General features: G+C 44.9%; 1 protein-coding gene across 1 annotated transcript in view; it reads right to left on the bottom strand.

The window, feature by feature from the left end:
- Window positions 1–17,500, bottom strand: part of foxj3 (forkhead box J3) — a 182,092-nt gene that overhangs the window by 10,340 nt on the left and 154,252 nt on the right. Inside the window, exons 5-6 of the mRNA XM_084316286.1 lie at window positions 17,386–17,487; window positions 1,841–1,969 (exon numbers count right to left, since the gene is read on the bottom strand). Of these exons, the coding sequence (XP_084172412.1) occupies window positions 1,841–1,969; window positions 17,386–17,487 (231 nt within the window). The remainder of the gene's footprint in view (window positions 1–1,840; window positions 1,970–17,385; window positions 17,488–17,500) is intronic.

Below are 17,500 nucleotides of genomic sequence, written 5' to 3'. Positions count from 1 at the left end.
GCACTCTAGGATGCAGGAGGACCACACCAAAGAGAGGGCATCTCTAGTGGGAGGACATCAGAAGCAGCGCTTCTCTTTGTCTGGCTTCCAAGAGCGTGCGCGTCTCTCTCTGTTTCCCTTAACCCCTCCTCCCCTCCCGGTGCTGTGCTCCAACGCAGGCCCGCCCTGAACCCTTTTGCTCTATCGCCTGTCTACAGCTGGCTCCTCTGAACACCTCCCTCCTGGGGGGGGGGGGGGGGGGGGGCTTTCTGATCAGATGAAATGCGGGCTAGAGCGTAACGCCGTCTCAAGTCAGGGGCGCTGGCCTTTTAAGTGTGAAGCTACTGCATTGTGTTTAGCAGTCGGCAACGTTAGTGGGTTTCAGCGCGTTGTTACTAAGCGGCTCGATGGTGCAGAGAACTGGAGAGAGAGAGATTAACATATTCTATGGATGATAACATGTGCAGTAGTTGAAACGGTAATGTGGGCCACTTCCAAATATTTGTGGGAGCCCAAGAGGGGAGCTGCATTCATCTGGCTATGGAATGAATGGTGAGCTTGGCCTCCAGATGGCTTCGAACGCGTCGCTGAGGCAGGGTGTCTTATGCGGCAGCATTCTGGTTTAACTGAACCCCATCGAGGGTGTTTACAGAACATTCCACATAATGGCTAATATCCTGGGTAGTCTTAAGATGGGATAAGGTATTTAAATATGCATTTTCATATCCTGATTACCAATACGCCTGTATGTATACATCAAGGAAACAGGAAGAACAGCAAAGGTTCATGGGATGAGGCGTTTACGAGCGTCAGTATCCTGGAGAATATCGGAATATCCTCATAGTTCTCATAGTTGGCATAATAAGCTTATCCTAAACAGGATATGGCATTAACGTGCACATACAAGTATCCCAATTAACATAATCAGTAGGGCTGTCTTAAATACTTCGAAGCTTCGTTCGATGGCACAAGCTTCGAACATAAAACAAATTGAAGTTAAAAAAAAGAAGAAAAAAAAACGTTTAAATTCTTTTTGCCTCCAATCTTGCGCCTCCATTCCAATGAAACGAAAGTAAGCGGCGCCTCGACTCCACCTCTCTACAACAAGCACGTGGAGATTATCTGTGTTGAAAACAACAAGGACATGTGCAGCAGACATGTCGACGAAAAAGTCATCAGACGTGTGGTTACACTTTAAAATATGCAAAGACAATGCCCAAAAAGCAGAGTGCCAGATATGCCAGAAGAAAATGGCATAGCACAACTCTACAACAACTTTGTCAAATCACCTAAAAAACGTAAGTATCGTTGTACGCCACACAAAACATTAATAAGGCTATGCCTATGCTGCTATGACTAATGTGTTACCAAGTTGGCTAATTTAATTGTAATCATCTGCTTTGGTAGGTGCATTGTCTGATATAATTATAAATTAAATATAATATAATTGTTTGCTTGATAGACGAAGGTTGCAACATAATTATGTAATGTCATGTCGTTGGCTGTGAGAGCAGCCCCACTGCACCCAGGCAGCGCAGCCAAGTGAAACCTTGTTGGCTGCATCACAGTCACGAAAGGGGCTACTTAATTAATTAATCCAATCCACTTTATTTATAGAGCACATTTAAAAACAACAAAGTTTACCAAAGTGCTGTACAAGTCTCACAACATAAGAAAAAAAAAGAAAAAATATTATAATAATTATATATTTCTTTCTCGAAGCTTCGAATTAAAATCGAAGCTCGGCCCCGAAGCTTCGATTGCCAAAAAAAGCTTCGAAGGTCAGCCCTAATAATCAGAATATCAATGTGTGTGTTGTGGGGCTATGGAGCCAGTGTGCTGGAGGTGTGTCCCGCCCTACCGGTGTGTAGCTGTGCACGCTGCCCACACTGTTGAGATTTACAGAGGCCAGACTCTGGTCAGACAGGCTGTTGTTAAGACTGCTCCTCGGGCTGTCGCTACCATCCTGGTCTGTGTTGTACAACGCCACCTGAAACACACACACACACACACACACATATGAATGTGTCCTATGTCTTCTACAATCATTATCATACTGATGGTATGTCAGCATTTCTCTACAATAATGGGGAGGAATGAGGAGAGGAATAACAATAAAAAAATATAAATTTGGAATGCAGCGTTAGGGTACCAACATGGTATGCCAATTTAATACCTGTGTGTGTGTGAGTGTGCTGCATGTAATGACACATCGTAATGGCAGTGTACTTATATATCTTCTTTTTACAGGGTGTGTATGGGAGAGGAGACCCTGGTCGCTTTGTGAGGCTGAAACCCCACCAATGCCACCCTAAGGGCTCCTGCTGTACGCAGAATGGGTGGAGGGAGGGGGTTGAGATGATGCTGTACGCAGAAGGAATTGGAATGGAGGAGGAGGGTGGGGGCGGGGGTGGAGATGTCCCCTTCACTAAAGGTCACACTGGCTGTGGTGTCGGACACATCTGCTCAGAGCACCAGAGTGGGTTTGGGGACACAGATAACAAAAGAGACCCTGACCTTTCAACACAGGCAGGAAGACCAGCCAGAGCACTTCCAAGACCACAATCTCAATTATCATCTAAAACTGGTTCAGCATCTCCACACCACCCACGCCCCCACGCAGTCGCCCCTGCTAAATAAAGTATTAGCGTCACACAATTAAGACGCTAGAGTAGGAATAGTAAGAAGCGCAATCTGGATAATGAGTATAATGAGACCCACAGAGAATAGGCCTTGTGTTGTATTTTCCCTATTGTGAGGAAGAAATGGCAGTAATGCCAGCGATGGAAGTGTGACATGTGGGTCCTACTCCAAACTGAGGCTTATTTGCATGATTGTGTGTGTGTGTGTGTGTGTGTGTGTGTGTGTGTGTGTGTGTGTGTGTGTGCGCGCGCGCGCGTGCGTGTGTGCGCGCGTGCGTGTGTGCGTGTGGAGAGGCAGTGTGTATGTGGACATGAATGTATGTGTGATTATGTACCTGTGTGGGCATAGTGAGTGAGTGAGTGAGTGTGTGTGTGAGTGCGTGTTTGCATGCATGCGATTGTTTGTGTATGTGTATGTGTCTTAGCGCAGCAGGGGTCACCTGCCGTTCATCAGTGCGAGTGGAACGGGCCGAGCTCAGCACAATGACACATCAGCAGTAAGCGCAGTAAGAGGCAGAGTGGTCCAGCGGCAGGAGCGGCAGACTGGAAGCTCTAGCTACTGGAGCTGCCGCTGACGCCACAGGAAGGCAGGGAAACACAGGCAAGCCTGACTGCCTTCTGTACACTCTCACTGCATGAATCCATACTTGATAGATAGAGATGGAGATAGATAGATAAGATATATGATATGAAAATAGAGATATAAAAATAGACAGACAGACGGAGACAGACAGAGATGGACACATTAGCCAATCACATCCAGCTATTAATATGGAGCTGCTGCTCTGCTAGAATGCGCTAAAAGTGTTTAACTGAATTAATAAGAGTGTTGTGTGTAGTGTGTGTGAGGGAGAAGGGTGAGGCAGGGTGGGGGTAGTGTATCTAGCCTTCCTCTACTCAGTGTGGGCTTGGCTCCTGTGTTCATTAGCGTGAGTGGGGGTGGGGGGGGCGGCTCAATGAGCAGCTAAGACTGAGGGCTTAGGCACGTCTGAAAATCAGCCCCTACAATGCTAATCAAAAGCAGCGCGCCGCAGAAATCTAAATGTTATGTGTAATGAAGTCATAAAAGAGGCTTTTAGCCTTAAGCTTCTCAGCCACAATCTATTTTTACCCCCTTCATCCATAAAGTGTGATGATTTCCAAACCCTCGCCGCTCCGTCAGTTTTTACGCACAGGACCCCGAGCGACTCCCGCGAGTTGGAGGACGGCCACTCCGGCGCGCCACGCACGCCGTCACACATCAAGACACCCCGTCATACCAACCTCACCCGCACCGGGGCAAGCACGAACACATGACACACGCACCCACGCCCATGTATGGATGGATGTATATCACACACACATTAATACGAGCATGCTTGCACAAGCTCCTCCGTGGCTAAAGTACCGTTGTGTACGGTGCTAGCGGGGCAGGCAGACGAGGGAGTCTGCGTTCTATTCATAGCAGTGAATTAAAGTAGAAAGCCAGAGGTGTCTTTTACACACAGAGGCCCTAATCTGGACCATGAGACATGGATTATGAAATCAAAGAGAGATTGGCTCAGGTGGCTCCGACAACGCCAGCCAGTGTTCAGCAAAATCCCTACTCACAGGATTCCATAGATAGAGAGAAATAGAGAGAAAGAGAGAAACAGAGCGGGGGGGAGAGAGAGAGAGACAGAGAGAGAGAGAGAGAGAGAGAGAGAGAGAGAGAGAGAGAGAGAGAGAGAGAGAGAGAGAGACAGAGCAGGGGAGAGAATCAGAGCAGGGGAGAGAAACTGAGGGAGAGCGAGAGAGACAGAGACAGAGAGACAGACAAACAGAGAGAGAGAGACAGACAAAGAGAGATACAAAGAGAGAGGAGGGATAAGAGGGAGAGAAAACACCAGACTAGACCCCCCCCACACACACACACACACATTCCCTTCCTCACACGCCAGTGCCAGACTTTCATCTCATTCACGCTAATGTTAAGGAGCTTCCTCAGAACACAGCCTTTGGAGAGAGAAAAAAACAAGTGTGAGTCTATGTGCGAAGGAGAGAGAGAAAGAGAGGAGAGAGAGAGGAGAGAGAGAGGAGATAGGGAGAGAGGGGGTGAGATCGAGGAAGTAGGGAAAGACAGAAAGAAAGAGGGGAGAGAAAGAGAGGGAAAGAGAGAAAGAAAGTGAGGGAGAGAGAGATAGAGAGGAAGACAGAGGAGGTAGGGAGATAGAAAGAAAGAAAGAGAGGGAGAGAGAGAGAGAGAGGAAGATAGAGGAGGTAGGGAGAGACAGAAAGAAAGAAAGAGAGGGAGAGAGAGAGAGAGAGAGGAAGATAGAGGAGGTAGGGAGACAGAAAGAAAGAGAGGGAGAGAGAGAGAGGAAGATAGAGGTAGGGAGAGACAGAAAGAAAGAGAGAAGGAGAGAGAGGAAGATAGAGGAGGTAGGGAGATAGAAAAGGAGAGAGAGAGGAAGATAGAGGAGGTAGGGAGAGACAGAAAGAAAGAGAGGGAGAGAGGAAGATAGAGGTAGGGAGAGACGGAAAGAAAGAGAGAAGGAGAGAGAGGAAGATAGAGGTAGGGAGATAGAAAAAAAGAAAGAGAGGGAGAGAGAGAGGAAGATAGAGGAGGTAGGGAGAGACAGAAAGAAAGAGAGAGAGTTAAGGAATCTTCTGAGGAATGTCCCGACGGTGGCGAAATTCTCACTGGTTCAGTAGGTCTCCTACCATCGTCTCTCATTGGTCTATCTTAGAAGGCGGGAATGAAGGAGAGAGAGAGAGAGAGGAAAAAGAGAGGGGGGGGGGCAGAGACAGAAACATACACACATGGGGAGAGAGAGAAAGAGAGTGAGAGAGGGAATTCCTGTGGCTTTGGCACTGTGCACCGAAAGAGGCGTGGCCTGTAGTGTTTACAGTGTAACGCACAGAGACAGAGAGACGGAGAGAGAGAGAGAGAGAAACAAGCCCTCTCCGCAGGGCAAGTAAAAGAGGGTTCAGATCTCCTGCTATTCCATGTCGTAGTCCTCTACTCACTTTTACTATGGCAACAGCTTGTGTCATAATCAGGAAACAAACAAACAAAAAAAAGAAACGATCAAACTAGATGCCTCTGCCAACCAGTAGCCAGTGCTCTGTCTTTCACAGTGCAGTAGTGGTGTCAAGGCTTGGAGGTTAGCAGTCTCAACAAGCCGTTAAGGAAGGCCAGGTAGGTGAGCAGTTTGGAACTGGACAGCGTGGAGGCAGTGGCACCAAAAACACGTTTTGTGAGGACACAGTGACCTTGACCTTTGACCACCGACATCTAATCGGTTCATCCTCGAGTCCAAGTGGATGTTTGTACCAAATTTTAAGAAATTCCCTCAAGGCGTTCCTGAGATATCGCGTCCATGAGAGTGGGACGGACAGAGGGGCGGACAACCTGAAAGCGGCATATTAGAGGCATAAATACCTCACGCACGCACACCACCTAATTAACCTTCCTTCAAATGGACATATCAAGACATTTGCTTCATTATAGTTGTTTCACACTCTTGATTCTTGTGATCTGTGGAATCGTATCTGGCTGGTGTTGTTTTAATGGCAGGAGCCGCAGGAGTCCAGGTTGTCCCGTGCTCCCAGTTGAGGACTTAAGAACACAGTCTTTAAATTAGCACTACATTTATACAGTCCCTGCTGGCGCATATGAATGCTATACGATGTAATACTCACCGAGTGCTGCTTAGTAGTGATCAGAGCAGACTGTCTAGATCAGTCTGTGTGTTTATCTGTCTGTCTAAAACATGCCCATATACTAGTAGCTCCTTATCAACTGAACGAACAGAACGAACACACATATATACTTATAGGGATGTCCGATATTATCGGCCTACCGATATTGGCATAAAAATGTGATATCGGAAAATATCTGTATCCGTTTTCAAAAAGATTTAAATTTTTTTTTAACCTTTATTTACCCAGGCAAGCAAGTAAGAACAAATTATTATTTTATTTATTGTCAAAGTATGCATAATGTTGTGTTATTTACACGACAAGAGATATGTAATGTTAATTACCTGAAATTATTCAGTTTTTTGGAGGGGGAAACCCTGCATATATCGGTAGATATCGGTATCGAAAATTGGACAAGTTGGACAATATCGGTATAAAAGCCAATATCGAGCATCCCTACTTATAATACATACACAAACCCATATCTTTGCTTTATACACCCCCCCCCCCCCCCCCCACACACACACACACACACTTACAACTCTTATTCCGACGAACACCCCTGGTCATATTAAAGCCTAGTTTGTTTTCTATTGCTTGCAACAAATTAATAAGGGACTCTTGTAGGCTTTTTAAAAGCACTCCAGAGAGCTACCTTCACTGGACCAAGAGGAGGGGGGCTTAAGGAGGAACAATTGCCATTTTCTAGAAATGTATTGTTTAGAGAGTACTACAACATGTTAGGAAAAAAGCCTGCCAGTGCCTTGTACTCATGCCTGCGCACTCATTGAGAATACTTTTCAAACCCTTTTGGGGTCGATTTAAGCAGCGACACCCGTCTTGGGTCTAGTTAATTGGGCCCAGGAGAGCAGGTGTGGCTGCGCACCTGTTGTGCATCAGAGCAATCGATGAGCACAGGTTAAATCACCCATCCCCACCACACACACACATAGAAGAGAGCCTTGGTCATGACAGCTTGCTCCATCTGTTCTGGCTTGTAACATCCTGCCACCTCATAAACTGGTCTGCTTTTACCATCACCCCCTGTGTCAGAGCCCCTAGAAAAGCCACGCAGACCACACAACTGCCACGCCGTCAAAAGTCATCTCGCCAGGCAGCTTCAATGAGGAAATGAATGGAGCACAAAATTACAGCGACATTTTTACTTAAAATACATATTCAATAATAGGCAGAGCACCATGGTCGCCAGTTTCATCCATACATTTCCATTTATATATATATATATATATATATATATATATATATATATATATATATATATATATTTTTTTTTTATAATTTACATACTTTTTTTATACCTCATATAATAGTGGGGGTCGCGGCTCTCTGACACTGTTATTTCGGGGGTCGCGGCCTGAAAACTTTGGGAACCCCTGGTCTAGACCACTCACGCTTTAGTAAGCTACAGGAAAAACTACCAAACTCAGAGATGTAAGTTATACCTGTTCTAGCTTACAAGCGTTTCCTCTTCCCGAAAATAAAATAGTTAATTTAATAATAATTTAGCTGTTATTTTGTATCTTATATTGATTTAGCTCTGTTCATTTCCATGTTGAGCTGCCTGGTGAGGCTCTGGTGATGACACTCTCCCCACAAGGCCTTGAAGCACGTTCTCCATAAATGTGCAGGTACAAGGACATTGTTTTTTTTAATCTACTTTTTCTCCCCATTTTCAATTTTTCTCCCATCCCAATTTTTCATATTATCCAATTCTACACTCCCCTGTCTCGAACGTTGTTAGGCCATGCGTCCCAAAGGCCGGCTGCAATGTGGACCAAGCCTTGCATCACGTGTCCCCTCTGCGTCAATATTTTAGGCAACCAACTTGTGTTCAGCGTTTCTCTGATTGGCGTTTCTCTGATGTGACCGCGGCAGTGCGGAAATAGGCTGCATTCTATTGCCATGCTCTGCGACAAACTCTAACCTAAACCAACTTCGAAACAATGCCTAACCTTAACCCTAACCTTAACCAACTCCGAAACAATGCCTAAACTTAACCATAACCATAACCTACTCCAAAAGAATATTGCCATGCTCTAAGACAAACTCAACAATCAACTAGGCTGCAGTAAAAAACTCAAAACCAGGTTCTCAAACATAAACATAAAGACGGACAACACGCTCATCACAGACAAGCTGGATGTAGCCAATTACTTAAACACTTTCTTCACAAACATAGCCACAACACTGGTAAACAAACTACCCTCCCACTCAGGGCAGTATGGGGTAGAACACATAGTAGCATACTACATGAACCTAGGCGTCCACAAAGACGACTTCAAACTGGAAATAGTAACTACAGATGAGGTACTCAAAAAACTGAGCGCCCTCCAACCAAACAAGGCCACTGGCCATGACAACATCCCCTCCAAATTCCTCAGAGACTCAGCAGCAGCCATCACCCCAGTCATCACACACATAATAAACCTCTCCATAAAACAGGGACACGTCCCCAAGGACTTCAAAATTGCGAGAGTAACACCCCTGCACAAAAAGGGCAGCAAATTAGACCCGGGTAACTACCGCCCTGTTTCTATCCTTACATCCATCTCGAAAGTCATGGAAAAAATAGTATACGAACAGATCGAAAAGTACCTCGCGGAAAAAAATCTAATCTACGAATTCCAATCTGGCTTCAGAACATCCCACTCCACTGACACATGCCTTCTCTACTTGAACGACCACATCAAACAAGAGGTGGACGCGGGCAAATACTGCGGCATGGTCATGCTGGACCTACAAAAGGCCTTCGACACTGTCAATCACACCATTCTGATTGACAAGCTAAAAGCAATTGGTTTTGATAGTTTATCAGTGAGCTGGATACAATCCTACCTGGAGGGGAGGGAACAGATGGTGGAAGTAAACGGTACCCTATCCCCCCCCCTCACAGTGAGCTGTGGTGTTCCACAAGGAAGCATACTAGGACCGCTACTATTCCTAATTTATGCAAATGACATGTCGTCAGCTTGTGACTGCAACTTGTTCCTGTTTGCGGACGACTCAGCCCTGCTGGTCTCTGACAAGAACAAGTTACAGGTTGAAAAAGCCCTCAGCTCGGAACTAGGCAAAATCTGCATATGGCTCGCCGACAACAAACTATCATTACACATGGGCAAAACAGAGTCCATTCTCTTCGGTTCAAATAACAAACTCAGCAAGACCGACGGCTTCTCGGTTACAGTGGGTGACAATATTATCACAAGGAAAGATGAAATTACCTACCTGGGTTCCATCCTAGAGGCTAATCTTTCCTGTGACAAAATGGCATCCAATGTAATAAAAAAAGTCAACCAACGAACGCGATTCTTGTACCGGATCTCCTCTCTGGTAAACAAGAATACCCTGAAGACTCTAGCAGGAGCACTCATTCAAGGGTACTACGACTATGCTTGCACCTCATGGTACCAAAGCACCTCAAAGGCACTAAAAAACAAATTACAAACATCTCAAAACAAGCTAGTCAGACTACTACTTGACCTGACTCCTAGAACCCACCTCACCCCTGCCCACTTTGACAACCTAGGATGGCTTAGAGTAGACGACAGAGTACAGCAACTTGCAATGGGCCTGGTCTACAAGATACACTACGCGACCAAGGTACCCATGTACATGTCAAAATACTTCCCAAAGGTCAGTGAATACCACGATCACAACACCAGAGGGAGCTCCACAAATCATGTAAAACCCAGATTCGGCTCAAACAAGGGACTAAACACGTTTCGCAATTATGCCACATCAATGTGGAACGCCCTGCCTAAAGCTGTAAAGGAATGTGAATCACTACCCACCTTCAAAAACACTCTCAAAAAACACCTACGTGAGACTGCAATTCGAAACTGGCCCCTACAAATGTCCTAACCTAGTTGTACAGTAAATTACCAAGTAAGGCTTTGTCAATATTCCAATGTACAGTGTAAAATGTGTGTGTGTCCCCTACCCAACCCCCCCCCCCACCTCCAATGTACAGCCCTCACCCAACCCACCCAACCCCACCCCACCAACCTCCTCCAATGTACAGTTTCTACGCCAAATGTATATACACTCCTTTTCTGGACACTTTTGTATCACAAACAGTACTGTATTTGCAAATCTGATATGTCATAAATGTATAGATGTAGCAGTACTGTCTATCTGTATGTCATGTATGTCATATATGTTATGATGAATTGAAAATGGGGGACCCTGATGTAAACAAGACGAAAGTCTTTCTCTGGTCTGCATCCCCTTAACAATTGTATTGAGATGTACTGTACTGTACCCATTCTGCAATCTGTTAATAAACTTTTCAATCAATCAATCAATCAATCAAACCAACTCCGAAACAGCGCCTAAACGTAACCCTTCTAACCTTAACCAACTCCGAAACAATGCCTAAACTTAACCGGCGAAAGAATGCATGTTAAAAAGAAAAAAAAAAATTGAAGGGATTCACCAACGTACCGCAGGATCCACAGCAAGGCGGCGAACCAGTTGAGCTAACCGTCGATGTTAAAACAGGGGGAATTACGGCTGCATAATGCCGCGGCAGAGCCGAGTTGCCGCTCCGCTCTGCCGCTGCCGCGTCGCCGCGGGGGCGTGGCTAGACGCAAGTTGGTTACCTTAAATAATTAAGCGTCCCCTCCGGTACACGAGGAGGCAGCTGTCGCATCTTTTCACCTGTACAGCGCAATCTCTCAGTGGCGAGGAGTAACGCGTGGGAGGCTCACGCTGCCCCTGTTACTTCCTGATTCTGCTGTACAGGCGCACCAACCGACCTGTAGGAGTCGCTGTCCACAACGTCCGATCCCCACCCACCGGCTTTCCCACCCCCTAATACTGCCAATTGTATTAGTATGAACGACCAGCCAAGCCGGAACTTGAAGCAACGCAGAGAGCTGGGCTCGAACCCAGCATCTCCTGTGTTAGTGGTGAGCGCCTTGCCCACTGCGCCACTTAGCCGCCTGTACAAGGACATTGTTGTAGTAATTTAACATAATATTAAATCTTCAAAAATGGCCGTTGTTCCCTTTAAGGTTAAAAAGATGATTGAGCCTTTATCTTATTTTCATACCAGCCCTCGTTTCCCTATGCTTTTTCTTTTGTTGTTGTTCTTAGCTCTATTTTATTAAACATTTTCTAAAATGTTCTTGTACCTTAGTTGCTATTGCATGTACATATATACATGTTTTATTACATGTATATCTACATCCCTACATACCAACTATACGCCAGTTTTATTCTCCACCCATCTAACATCCATAGCAACACTATATCACCGACATCCAAGTTGAGGGATCCCCTTTGAACAGCCCATCTGAGGTTTCTCTCCTCCACATCACCTGTGCTGCTTTTTTCCTATTGCTAGATTTTTAGTGAGTTTTTCCTTATCTTCATTGGGGAATGTCTGGGAGTGTTTATTATTTATTGTGATGTTTCTTCTTGACTTGTTCAAATAACACTTGTACAGCCCATGGGGGCATTACCTTGTGATTTCGGGCTTTACAAATACATTTGATTTGATTAGATTTGAAAAGCCATTTAAATTTCAGAGTGAGCAGTGCACTCATGACTAACAGTGATTCCTGATCTTCTGCACATGACAAGAAAAAGAAAGGCTGTTGGAATACAGACATGACGAGATTCTTTCTGTCGTGTTTCAGCTGGAAGACACTTAGGCCATGTTTAGACGGAAATGCTCGCGGGTGAATCCGGAAAAAAGTGAAACCACCTTCCTGGGTGGAAATCCTAGAAACAATACACCTTCGCGCTATCATCTGAACAGTCAAACCGCATAAAACTATGACGAAAGGGTTCTCAAGGCTCTCGTCGCGTACTGTTTACGTCACAGGCATGCGCCAGTAGCCTAGAAGCGTAAACAAAGCGAACAAGCATGTCTGATTCTATCCACGGAGATCACCTGAAGGCTACATTGGCAGTACTTTTAAATACACAATAATCAGTCCAGCGGCTATCACAACTAGTGACTGGAGCCACTGTCTGTGTGTGACTCTGCTTTGGTCCAATCACATTCCCCCACCCACAGTCTGCGAATCAGAGACAGAGTAGGGCGGGTCTTCACAGCATGCATGGTTGTCTCAACTACCTGAGGCAGTGTAGCGGGGCTCCGTCGTCTCAAGTCGACTACACTTTTACAGCCTCGTCTGCACGAAGAATTCCCTCCCAAAACACTAGTCTAAACGCAAAATTAAAAGTGAGAGCGCAAGACGACTTCTGCGGTTTCTGTTGAGACTCTCTCCGTCTAAACATGGCCTTAGTTTCAGCCGGTCGTTTCAGTCTTAGTTAGAAGACACTTTCAGTGGTGTTTCAGTTGGAAGACAGACTCTTTCAGTGGTGTTTCAGTTAGAAGACACTCTTTCAGTGGTGTTTCAGTTAGAAGACAGACTCGGTGGTGTTTCAGTTAGAAGACACTCTTTCAGTGGTTTCAGTTAGAAAACAGTCTCTTTTAGTGGTGTTTCAGTTAGAAGACAGACTCTTTCAGTGGTGTTTCAGTTAGAAGACAGACTCAGTGGTGTTTCAGTTAGAAGACACTCTTTCAGTGGTTTCAGTTAGAATACAGACTCTTTCAGTTGTGTTTCAGTTAGAAGACACTCTTTCAGTGGTGTTTCAGTTAGAAAACAGTCTCTTTTAGTGGTGTTTCAGTTAGAAGACAGACTCTTTCAGTGGTGTTTCAGTTAGAAGACAGACTCAGTGGTGTTTCAGTTAGAAGACACTCTTTCAGTGGTTTCAGTTAGAATACAGAGTCTTTCAGTTGTGTTTCAGTTAGAAGACAGACTCTTTCAGTCGTGTTTCAGTTAGAAGACACTCTTTCAGTCATGTTTCAGTTAGAAGACACTCTTTCAGTGGTGTTTCAGTTAGAAGACAGACTCTTTCAGTCGTGTTTCAGTTAGAAGACACTCTTTCAGTGGTGTTTCAGTTAGAAGACAGACTCTTTCAGTCGTGTTTCAGTTAGAAGATGTTTCAGTTAGAAGCAGTGATGCCAGTAACGCGTTACTAAGTAACGCGTTATTGTAATCTGATTACTTTCCCCCGAAAATAGTAATCTAACGCGTTAATCTTTAAAAGCCAGTAATCTGATTGCAGTTACTTGTCCAAGTGGCTGTGCGTTACTATTTCGTTACTATCTCATCATAAATTCATAATGCAGGCGGAATGCAGTATTTTATTTCGTTTTCGACAGTCAAAAATACATTTTGAGCTGTTTTTCTTATTTGGGAGTGACGTGGTGTGGCAGTGAAAGGGTTAAATACAAGAATGTGTCCCGCGGCGTGACTGGACCCTCTGTCTGTGAGTGACTCTGCTTTGGTCCAATCACATTCCCCATCCACAGTCTGCGAATCAGAGGCAGAGTAGGGCGGGTCTTCACAGCACGTCATGTGACATATGCGCCAATCGTGTGACAGCAGGGCTCCGTCGTCGGAGAATTCCACCCCAAAACGCTTGGCAAAATTAAAAGTGAAACCGCAAGATGACTTTTGCGGTTTCTGTTCAGACTTCCATCCCAAAACGCTCGTCTAAACGTAGCCTCAGTCACTACTTCACGTTTGTGTCAGCTAAGCCGGGTGAAAAAAAACATTCATATGCGGAGGAAACAAAATACTGTCTACCGCTAAAAACAGCACATCCAATTGCATTGAAAGCATCTGGAATCACAACACTAGCCGACGCTTCGACTAGGGAAAGGGTTGATGGTGGCAGAGCAAAAGCTCTTATTTGCCAGATTTACAGTTAATTTACATGTTAAAGAGAGACTGATTGTATGTTTATAGAGAGACATTTATAAAAACAATTTAATAGTTATAGTTGATATAATTGAATAGTTCAGCCTGCATTTGTTAGATGTGATACACTGGTTTTGTAAAACCACTGGCTGGCTGCTCTAATGCTGTGAGCATCATAGACTGTTGCTTTACCATACTTGATGGTACAGAAGCTGAAGCACTATTTTAACAATTTTCGTTATGTGCAGAGAAACAAGTTAAAAACAATTTATGCACTTTCAATAAAGCGTTTAAAAAAAAATGTTGGGGGAACGACGACGACTTCGTAACCTAGTTACTTTCAAAGTAACTAAGTTACTCTGATAATCAAGTAATCAGTAAAGTAACTTAGATTACTTTTTAAAGGAGTAATCAGTAATCAGATTACTTTTACAAGTAATCTGTGGCATCACTGGTTAGAAGACAGACTCGGCGCCCAAGTGGCGAACCATGTAACGCGCTGCGTCGCGGCACGACCGACCCGGGTTCGATTCCCGGACCCGGCGTAATTTGCTGAATGTCTTCCCCCCACTCTGTCTCCCGTTCGCCTGTACGTTAATGCCAAGCAAGCAGTGCAAAAATGCTTCCGCATTCGTCACCGCACGCTAGTGCGGTAAAGCGCCCTTCTTTTCAGACAAATGCTACCGTGCGTGCACCGGCGGCGGCGTGCTCGCTCAGGTGCGTGCGTGCGCCGGCGTGCTCGCGCGAGGTGCCCGCGCATGCGACACGAGCGGAGCTCAATATATATAAGTCACCGCCCCTTATTCAGTATCCAACAAATAGCTCAATTGGCTAGGACACATGGCTGTGGATCCTATGGCTTGTTTGCTGGCGAGTTCGAATCCCATCAAAAATATTTTTTAACGTGATTTTTTTTTAACGTGTATTCTTTCGCCGATTAAGGTTAGGCATTGTTTCGGAGTTGGTTAAGGTTAGAACGGTTAAGTTTAGGCGCTGTTAAGGAGCTGGTTAAGGTTAGAGTTTGTCAAAGAGAATGGCAATATAATTTCTATGGTTAAGGTTAAGGTTAGGCATTGTTTCGGAGTTGGTTAAGGTTAGAACGGTTAAGTTTAGGCGCTGTTAAGGAGCTGGTTAAGGTTAGAGTTTGTCAAAGAGAATGGCAATAGACAGCCTATTTCCGCGAAAATGAAAGGCGCATTACTGCATGCCACTACGGTAAATTTTTGCACTGCTTGCTTGGCATAAAGCTACACGCCTCCCGTTCTTCCTCTCTCTCTCTCTCTCTACTGGACTGCCCAGTAGTAAAAAAAGAAACGAAAAAAAGCAATAAACGCTAAAAAATCTTTAAATCTTAGAAGACAGACACTTTCAGTGGTTTCAGTTAGAATACAGACTCAGTGGTGTTTCAGTTAGAAGACAGACTCAGTGGTGTTTCAGTTAGACGACAGACTCTTTCAGTGGTGTTTCAGTTAGAATACAGACTCAGTGGTGTTTCAGTTAGAAGACAGACTCTTTCAGTGGTGTTTCAGTTAGAATACAGACTCAGTGGTGTTTCAGTTAGAAGACAGACTCTTTCAGTGGTTTCAGTTAGAATACAGACTCAGTGGTGTTTCAGTTATAAGACAGACTCAGTGGTGTTTCAGTTAGAAGACACTCTTTCGGTGGTGTTTCAGTTAGAAGACAGACTCTTTCAGTGGTTTCAGTTAGAATACAGACTCAGTGGTGTTTCAGTTAGAAGACAGACTCAGTGGTGTTTCAGTTAGAAGACAGACTCTTTCAGTGGTGTTTCAGTTAAAAGACAGACTCTTTCAGTGGTGTTTCAGTTAGAAGACAGACTCTTTTGGTGGTGTTTCAGTTAGAAGACACTCTTTCGGTGGTGTTTCAGTTAGAATACAGACTCAGTGGTGTTTCAGTTAGAAGACAGACTCTTTCAGTCGTGTTTCAGTTAGAAGATGTTTCAGTTAGAAGACAGACTCTTTCAGTGGTGTTTCAGTTAGAAGACAGACTCTTTCAGTGGTGTTTCAGTTATAAGACACTCAGTGGTGTTTCAGTTAGAAGACACTCTTTCAGTGGTGTTTCAGTTATAAGACAGACTCAGTGGTGTTTCAGTTAGAAGACACTCTTTCAGTGGTGTTTCAGTTAGACGACAGACTCTTTCAGTGGTGTTTCAGTTAGAAGACACTCTTTCAGTGGTGTTTCAGTTAGAAGACAGACTCAGTGGTGCTTCAGTTTGAAGACAGACTTTTTCAGTGGTGTTTCAGTTAGAAGACACTCTTTCAGTGGTGTTTCAGTTAGAAGACACTCTTTCGGTGGTGTTTCAGTTAGAATACAGACTCAGTGGTGTTTCAGTTAGAAGACAGACTCTTTCAGTCGTGTTTCAGTTAGAAGATGTTTCAGTTAGAAGACAGACTCTTTCAGTGGTGTTTCAGTTAGAAGACAGACTCTTTCAGTGGTGTTTCAGTTATAAGACAGACTCAGTGGTGTTTCAGTTATAAGACAGACTCTTTCAGTGGTGTTTCAGTTATAAGACAGACTCAGTGGTGTTTCAGTTAGAAGACACTCTTTCAGTGGTGTTTCAGTTATAAGACAGACTCAGTGGTGTTTCAGTTAGAAGACACTCTTTCAGTGGTGTTTCAGTTAGACGACAGACTCTTTCAGTGGTGTTTCAGTTAGAAGACACTCTTTCAGTGGTGTTTCAGTTAGAAGACAGACTCAGTGGTGTTTCAGTTAGACGACAGACTCTTTCAGTGGTGTTTCAGTTAGAAGACACTCTTTCAGTGGTGTTTCAGTTATAAGACAGACTCAGTGGTGTTTCAGTTTGAAGACAGACTTTTTCAGTGGTGTGGTCATGTTATGTGGTCGAGGGGCTGAGGGGTAGCTACAGGCCCCCGGGGGCATCAGATTCCACTGCAGGTGTGAGCAGAGGACTCCGGTGTGGTGTGAGAGAGTATCCTGTTGCTCGGTCTGCTGGGGGTGCGTGTGAGGTCTATCGTGTTGCAAAAGGCCAAGTATCTGTGTGGGTGTCGTATTGCCGTCGTATTGCCGTATTATTGGACGTAGCAGCTCGTACCCCCTGCTGTTGAAAAAAATATCTGTTTGAGCTTAAGACAATGCTGCACTGCAGATAGTTTTGTGTGTATTTTAGTGTGGGTTGCACTGCAGAGGAGCTTTAAGCATATCGGCGTGTGTGTGTGTGTGTGTGTGTGTGCATCTCCCCCACTTGAGTGCTGCTCTCTCTCTCTCTCTCTGGGGACTGGTATGGAGGGTTGCTGTAAGATGGTCAGGGTGTGTGTGTGTGTGTGTGTGTGTGTGTGTGTGTGTGTGTGTGTGAGAGAGAGAGAGCTGACTGACTGTACTACCTTGTTAGTCACAGTGTTGATTGCGAGCGTTGGAGAGGCGCCACCGGAGATCATACAGTCCATCCCCAAAGACTCCGACTCCAGGCTGTACGGCGTGGACGCCTAGGGGCGGGGG

This window comes from Notolepis coatsorum (assembly GCF_963971535.1).
Source record: "Notolepis coatsorum genome assembly, chromosome: 6".
Classification (NCBI taxonomy): domain Eukaryota; kingdom Metazoa; phylum Chordata; class Actinopteri; order Aulopiformes; family Paralepididae; genus Notolepis; species Notolepis coatsorum.
Note: the sequence above shows the minus strand (reverse complement) of the source record. Positions and strands in the feature narration are given on the sequence as shown.